At 46.2% G+C, this 8,609-nt stretch overlaps 1 protein-coding gene across 1 annotated transcript; it reads right to left on the bottom strand.

The window, feature by feature from the left end:
- Window positions 1-4,721: 4,721 nt before the first annotated feature.
- On the bottom strand, window positions 4,722-7,336 carry LOC131266039 (platelet-derived growth factor receptor beta-like). The gene is made up of 3 exons (XM_058268383.1): window positions 7,150-7,336; window positions 6,479-7,078; window positions 4,722-4,813 (listed from the first exon to the last, which is right to left on the bottom strand). The coding sequence occupies exons 1-3, from the start codon at window positions 7,334-7,336 to the stop codon at window positions 4,722-4,724; spliced, it is 879 nt and encodes a 292-aa protein (XP_058124366.1).
- Between the last annotated feature and the right edge of the window lie 1,273 nt (window positions 7,337-8,609).

Below are 8,609 nucleotides of genomic sequence, written 5' to 3'. Positions count from 1 at the left end.
GGTTTAAAGAAAAGCCAACTTTAATATTCCCCAAGGAAATCCGGAAAATGGAAAGATTTGTGAAAATTGCATTTTCCATACAATCAAATCAAATATACGATGTATAAATTAAACTAAGAAACCGCTTGGCCAATCAAGCGATAAGTATCAAACGAGCCGATACAGGGTTTTGCATTCCTGAGGTTTTGTTTTTTATTTCAATGTTCAGTTTATTTGAAGAATGGTTTAAAAATTCACCAAGAGCTCTTGAGTCGGGAGTACAGCAAGCAAAAAAAAACAAGCGTTTCCATTCCGAGATTATTGATTGATTCGCAGTTACTTCGCATATAAATTAAATGCATCAGAGAAATGATTATGCAAAAGCAAGGGTGCCCGGTACATAGACAAAGAGGTGTGATTTCATTTCGCTTTAGAACAAATTTACACAATCCATCGAAAACGAATACCTTTGATTTGTTTGAGCCATTGTGGACAGCAATGAGTATGGTGTGCAACTTTGCGAGAACACAGTTACACTTGCTGAAACATAATAATCACTGGAATCTATGAATGAACTGCAATAACTAAAGTATCTATACTTAATATAAAGATTTTTTCGATGAAGCCATAAAAAGTCCCGTTGATTGTGAAATACGTATAAAAATTACATCGACGAAGATATTTCACATCGCTGTTGAAAGGGAAATTTTGAACAAAAAAATGAATGATCTTATGAAGCATTGGTGTTGATTGAAAATGTGAGTTTGTTTAGTAGTAGCATTCTATTGACTGAAATTCAAACGCCAGCACCAATCTTCGAATTAAAAATGTTCTGCTTCGTGAAAAGTAACTTGGGCTTGCAACCCGCTTGCAACCCGCAATTCGCTTCAACTAAAAATGATAGATGAAATGATGATGCCCCATAGAACCGAAACCACGTTGAATGCACGTACAATTTTAGCTGCCTAAAAAACCTATGCTAATGACTCCAGCTGGACCATTGCGTTCATAAAAATTGATCAATCGTATTGAAAATGAAAACGAAGCCGTGTATCGTTCACTGGAATTTTAAAACATTATTTTGATTTATCTAATGTGCCGCGACTTTAAGATGGCAGACATTACATTTATTTTACACAATATTTGCCTCGCGGGCTATACAAAGTATCTTAAATCTATAGTTAAACTTACAACAAGACAGAACACGAAAGGAGGAGAGGGATAGATTACAAGAGAGAGTTGTTAAGACGCGAACGAAAGGCAGGGATGGAGACGTTGTAGTCAAACAGGTGGCTAACACTATTGAAAGAAGACATGGCGCGGATAAATGGATCATTCTGGGAGAAACGCGTACGGCGCGTGGGAATAAGGAGAGGAGGCCTTTCTCGAAGGTTATGAGAAGGGACATATAGAGGGATATGAGAGAGGAGATCCGGAGCGTCAATGGAGTGTAGGAGAAGTTGGGCGATGAAAATAGCCTGAGCGTTCCGGTGGCGAGTCTGAATCGTGGATAGCCCCAACAATTGACACCGCGACTCGTAAGGCGGGAGGGAGGAGGCATTGTAGCCGAGAAGACGCCTCACCGCCAGGCGCGTGAAGCGTCTCTGAACCCCCTCCAACTTTCCCAGGGCGGTGACACCTGTTGGGGTCCATACCACGGAAGCATACTCGAGGATCGGTCTGACCCAGCAACAGTACAGCGCTGTTAGGCTGCGCGGGTCCCGCACCTCCGATGCCATGCGAGAAATAAGCCCCAACATACTGTTGGCCTTGGATACCACCTTGTCAATCTGCACACTGAAGGACAAGGCGGCGTCAAGCCACACCCCTAGGTCCTCGACAACCGACACCCGCGACAAAGCAACACTACTAATACTGTAGTCGTAGTGGGTCATCCCAGCGGAGCGACTGAAGGATATGACACAACACTTGGATGTACAGAGAGTCAATCCATTCGCGGAGCACCAGTCGGAGAAGCCTTGGAGGGATTCTTGAAGGAGTAAGAAGTCGGAAGGAGAGGATATGGGCGGAATAATTTGACATCGTCAGCATACAGTAAGTGCCCGTTAGGGGGCAATACACTGACACAGTCATTAAGGAATAGAGAGAACAGGAGAGGGCTGAGGATGCTACCCTGCGGCACACCCGATACACCGAAGTACGGATCAGAGAGAACCCCCCTCACCCGCACAGAGTAAGATCGTCCGCTAAGGAACGATCTGATCCAGGAGTAAAGAGGCCCCCTCAACCCCATCCGTTCGAGTTTAGCCAGCAGCAAGCCATGCGGTAAGCTATCAAATGCGGCCTTCAGATCGGTGTAAATGACGTCAACCTGACGCCCAGAGTCCAGATTGGGGTAAACCACGGACAGTAAGGTCATCAAATTGGTCACAGTCGAGCGGTGAGGCATGAAACCGTGTTGATTGGTGGTTGAGCAGGGGAGGATGGAAGAGTGTAGGATGGATTCGAGGACTTTGGAAGAGGCACAGAGGAGGGAGACGCCTCGATAGTTGGCGGGGGATGAGCAGCATCCTTTCTTGTGGATCGGTACAACCCAGGCCGATTTCCACAGCCCAGGAACCTCTCCTTCGTGGAGGCTGCGCGAAAAAAGACGCGCCAGGATAGGAGCTAGGGAAGCCCCGCAACCGCGTAAAACAGACGCAGGAATGCCGTCAGGGCCAGGAGAGAAGGAAGGCTTCAACCTAGCTAGCGCACCACAAACATCACCCTCGCTGATCTCCACCAGGTCGCAAGTGAAGACGTCAAGGGGGGTATGAGCAAGGCCCGCGGTGCCAGGGGCAGCCGACTGAGCCGGGTCAACGAAAACGCTCGAGAAGTGCTTTGCGAAAAGTTTGCAGACGCCATGAGGAGTGGAAGCGGTCTCTCCATTGAGAAACATGGAATGGGGAATGCGTGAGGAACCGCGCCGGGCGTTCATCAATCGCCAAAAAGATCTTGGATTAGTAGACAGTCGAGACTGAATACGTAGAACGTGTGCCTGGTAACGAGCTCGATTGTAGCCTCTGTAGGCAGAGGCTGCGAGCTTATAGATATGCCTCCTGAAAGGAGAGCGATACCGACCATACATACGAATTGCGCGTTTCATGTCTGCCTTCAACACACGGAGATGCCTGTCTGACCAAACGGGGTTAGGAGGAGGGCGAGCAGGAGGACAACATGAGGGGAACATTGAACATAATACATTAGTGAACTTAAGACTAGCCGCGTTACATGAATCCTCCATATCTAGCACCGACCAGTCGTACTCGGCAATTAATCTATCTAGCTTCACATAGTCCATTTTTTTTAAGTTTAACCTCTGCTGCCGCGACATGTCTCTAACACCCTCCGGGGGCTGAACCCTCGAAACCGTAATCGTCAGGGTGAGCTCGAGTGGAGGATGGTAAGGATCAGCAGGCACAAGCGGTAACGGCGCACTGGATACCTGTGAGCACGAATCCAGTGCGGCAGAATTAATGAAGACTAGATCCAGCTGCCGATTTAGCGAGTTGACGACCCCTGATATCTGACGCTTATCATTAAGCGCCATACCATCGGCGAAGGAGATGGCAGCCAGAGGAACTCCCGTAGTCTGAGCTGGGACGAAGTAATAAGGCGACGCTGGGGGTTCTGGGCGCCACGACAATCCGGGAAGATTGAAGTCCCCGAAGAGCATTAGATCGTCGCCGGGTCCCATCCGCTCAGATATACAAGAGACGCTCTCAATCACCTCTTCCAGCAATGGCAACGATGAGCTACGATCCGGGGGCACGTAGCACACACCGATGTAGATCGAGGACCGTACACATTGCACACGAATCCACAGGAGCTCCAACGACAGGAATGTGTGCGGCATACGGGACGACACCAGCTGGCTGGCGCAGGCGACGAGGACGCCACCACCACGGCAGTGGGTGCTGTTGAGTGCACTTCGATCGCAGCGATAGACCACGAAGTTGTCCTCGAAAAACAACGCAGAAGGCAACGAGTCGTCCAGCCAAGTCTCCGTAGCGATGATGACGTCATACAGCGAGCCGGAGACTGCCAGACGAAAGTCGCAGGATTTGATGCGTAGCCCTCTCATGTTTTGATAAAATACCTGCAACGATGCGCGCGCCGGCGGATCGGCCGGAGCAGAGGAGGTGAGCAAGACAGCGGCATCGGGCAAGCGCAAGGCATCAAGCGAACGTGATCCAACGATTGACCGGGCGACGAATGGTGAGCGGGTGGATGCAGGAGAGCGGGAAGCTGCAGGTGAGCAGGCGACGGATGGCGATCGGGTGCTAGCAGTAGACCACGAAGCGGCGAGGGGGCGGGTGTAAACCGGAGAATCAAATGACGAGCTGATAACAGCGGATGATAGGATACCATCCGGCGAGAGGGCGGCAACGGTTGGAGTGCGGAAATTAAGCTACGCGCTTTCGGCCGAAGGTGATACCAGACTGTTTGCCAATCGGCAGTCGTTTCGTGTCCGCTTTCTCGGTGAGGCCGGTGTGGCAGGAAGAACAGCCATCAAATCCGCAGGCGGCGTGGTGAGCGTTATGTCTTCCACTGGAGTGGAAACCGGGGTAAATTCACGCTGTTCGAGACGCGTCCTATCGTCGATGAATTCACGAAAGATAAGTGTAGGCGGCCAAGTGCTTGGTGATAGGGCGGTACGCTGCATTGATGCAGGCAGCCCAACTTTGAAGGATACAAAGTTGAGAGTGCTGCAGTTGGTGTCACGCTTAATCAGTTTGCGTTCAGTGGAACGCTTTTAGGATCATGTGCATCCGGGGCTCCAGTGCCGGTGGAGGCGGTGATGACAGCTGAACGCCGGAAGGTTTGGTGATGTCTACGTGCACGGGGCGTTCGGAAGTTTTATGTACATGTGCCAGTGAGCTGCGATTTGAGGCATCATTGCTCGCGTCAGTATTTGTGGAAGCGCGAGACCTGAGTTGTGAGGGCGCATCAGTGAGGACGCGACCCAAAGTGAGAGAGCTTACGTCCTTACGCATATCGGCAACCGAGAGCGCCAGTTTGTTTATGGCGTCCTCAACCATTTCGAGCCGGCTGGATGTGGGACACTTATCCTGGGCCAACCGTTCCTTCAATGATGGCAAACAAGACTGGCAAAGCCAAAACAATCCATCGTTTTTCGCTAACTCCTTTATCACAGCGTTCGAAAGCCCCGTACATTTACGGTGAAAGCTCCCCTCACAGCCCCCGGCACACACCACTGGGCTGTCATCAATCTCCAAAGCGCACCAACGGCAAGACATTCTAGACGGCACGTACAAAACAGCAGCCAAAAACACAGGACAGCAAACGGGTTATGTGTCGACATCTTCATGAACCGAATCTATAGCGTATCGTTAATATGGGACGAGGCGAAGTTCGTTGGGTCAGCTTGTGGTTGATATAAATAAAGATGCACAGTTTTGAACAAAACATCTCAACTATAGTTTTTCACCCTAAATGTTTATTTGCTTACAAAATGTAAAATAAATCCTAGTACGCTGGTCATCGTTTATGAGTCAATTATTATTATTGTCGTATTTAGACACACGACGATCGAAAGACGATTATAGATCGGTGGTTTATAATACCGGAGGGTACCAAACTCGAGATGGGAATGGGCACACCAACGAGTCAATTATACAGTGCGCGAAATTCCTCGCATCCCCACTTTTTTTAATTCTTAACTTACTGTTAGTCAAAGAAGTTCTGTATTATTTTCCATAGATAACTTGCCATTCGAACACATTTATTAGAGACTTTCTGGACCAATGACCTTTTTATAACGAAAAACTTATCGTTACTGAAGGAAATTCCTATTCCTATAACCAAACATGCTAAGCTTATGTTATTTGTTTTTAAAGAGCTTGAAATGTTTAATTGAAAAAAAATATGTTGAGTTCATAGGAATTTCCCTCTAATTTAATGATAATCTGTTCATTGAAAAAATTATCACCGCGTCAAAAAAGAAGGAAGTCCCAAATTGATGTGATGAAGTCATGACAGTATCAAGTAGCGCTCATTGGCCGATTTTCTAACTGGCGCTTCCGTGAAAGAAAGTGTAGTACATATTTAGTAAAAAAGAAAGAAATTTTCTAAAGGAACAATCTAATTTTGATAATAGGATAAAGTGCTTCAAGATCTAAAAGTCTTAAGGGTAAATAAGAGGAATTATATCGAAATAGATCTATTCTGCACCAGCAGGTAAAGTAATACTAAGTATGAAGCGAAAACATTGTGCAGTTGATTACTTGTTCATTTCTGATGATATTTACGATTTAACTTTTCTGGCCGTCAGTTGAAGATATTGAACATTCAATGTAAGGTAATGCTAAAATTTAAAAAGGATTTCTTTTTAAGGAACCTTGGAAAATAAATGCAACATGTGATAAGCAAATCAGCACCGGTTTACTTACGTTCTGCAACGCGGGAGGTAACATTAAGTTGAAAAACTGTCCCAATGTGTGAAATGTTGGACGACACTCAGGGTTGACGCACCAACATGACAGCATAGTGGCATAAATATCCTCATTGGCGTACATCGGTTTATCCAATCGATATCCGTCCCGTAGTTTTTGGAAGAACTCGTCGTTCACTGCCAGAGTGGGATACGGTGGCATTCCGAGAGTGAACAACTCCCACAACAACACGCCGTAAGACCAAACATCCGTTTTGATACTGAACTTATGCTCAAAGATGCTCTCCAGAGCCATCCACTTGAAGGGCACACGGTCGTTGCGAGCTTTCTTATAGTGCGTAACGCAGTTGAACTCTCGGGCCAGACCAAAGTCGGCGATCTTCACCACACCTTTCTCGCAGAGCAGGACATTGCGAGCGGCTAGATCTCCATGGAATATGTTCTTGGACGACAAGTACTCCATCCCAAACGCGATCTGTGTGGCCCAGCAGACGAGATCCGTGGTTCGCAAGCTCATCTGGGATTCGTCGTCTGGGTCGCTCTCGCCTGGTTCAGGATTCATAATAGAACTAATCCAAGTGATAGGTAGATCATCGATACAATTCACGAATGTCGATCTTTTAGACTGCATGAAGCTAAGCACGTTGCCATATCGGCAATACTCCAAGATGATCATCAGTTCATCTGCAAGGAAGAGAAATGGGTTTGAACGCTTATTTTGCCATAAGATGCAACTGATTTTGGTTTTTACTTACTACTTTCAATGTTTTCAGTAACCGTTCCTAAGAAATTGACGATGTTCAAATGCTGGCCGACCAGAATCATCATCTTGATCTCCGAGATCATTCCTTGGATGATCGAAGCACGTCCACAGTCTTTCGTTTGCTTGACGGCAACGGTTGTGAATGGTTCGTGGACCATAATATCCTTCGCCTGGGCCATTCTAACAATGCCATATTCCCCCTCGCCAATCTTCCGACCGAATAACAGCTTATCCTTCGGAAATGAGTATTCTGGTGGAATGGTCGACACTAAATTGCAAGGCTGGGACGATTCTGCCTCATCACCATTTTCTACTGCATTGTCTTGTGCATCTTTTTTATTGCCCTCTACTGCATTGGCATGACGTTTGTTTCCACTGCACCCAAACCAAACCAACCCAACAATAACAACAATGCATCCTCCTAAAAAAACGAATGCTAACTGTACGGATCTTGCTTCCACAATGTTCACAGGATTAAATTCTTCGCCCAGATCTAAAGTCACGTTTTGAAACCCTCCTTTTTTGTGGTAGGCCCTGCATGTCACATACCGCCCAGCTAGAATTTCAGTTGTGAAGTTCACTTCCCAAGCGTACTTGTTCATGTGTCCAATTCCCTCAAGCATGTTTCGCCCTTGGGTGAGCACGAATCGGTTGGTGAAATTGTAAGCATTCGCTCGGCATCTAAAATCGGTTGTGTTCGCTTTATGAACTACTCCTTTAGGTGATAGGATCTCAAGCTCAAGTTGTTGATAGGAATGGACCGGATACAGTTTTGCAGGCACCATCGAAGAACCTTGTGAATTGTTTGCATTGCAGAACGCGACACCGAATTTTGGAGGAGCTATTTTACCATAAGCCTTATACTCGATTGCATTCGTGCGTTCAACCTTCAAGAATCAAATCAATTAAAGTAAACAGACAAATGATTTTTTTCATTGAAAAAATGTAAGAGAAAGTTTTTATTTCAAATTCTTACCTTGACATCCACTGAAGTGATATTCTTTTTACAATCCGATAAATACAAAATTTGTTCATCACATGGCCAGAACTGTATCGTGATCGTTGGCTTTAGCTCGCTGCGTACCTGACAGACGAACTGCGCGGATCCATCAGTCCAAAGCGCAATGACGTCATGCATTTCCAGTTTTAGCGTAGCTGAGAAATTGAGTTTGGAGATATTAGAGATGGATAAAGCATACCACAATTAACATGAACTCTCCAAATATATTATATGGAGCTTGAATGTTGCGTTGATATCTTCCTCCATGAATTTTCTGTTGAATCAACCTATTTGTTATATGAAAACATTTCTGGCTCTAAATTAAGTCATATACTAGACAAGTACTTGTTCAATGGAGGATGACTGGGTTTGATTTTGTTCGAAATGTGAACAAAATGAATCATTTGGTTCACTGTAGATATCAACAGCGTGTGTGAAATAGTAAGTGTGTG

Source organism: Anopheles coustani, chromosome 3, assembly GCF_943734705.1.
Source record: "Anopheles coustani chromosome 3, idAnoCousDA_361_x.2, whole genome shotgun sequence".
Classification (NCBI taxonomy): Eukaryota; Metazoa; Arthropoda; class Insecta; order Diptera; family Culicidae; genus Anopheles; species Anopheles coustani.
The sequence above is the reverse complement of the archived record's forward strand: the minus strand, read 5'-3'. Positions and strand labels throughout refer to the sequence as shown.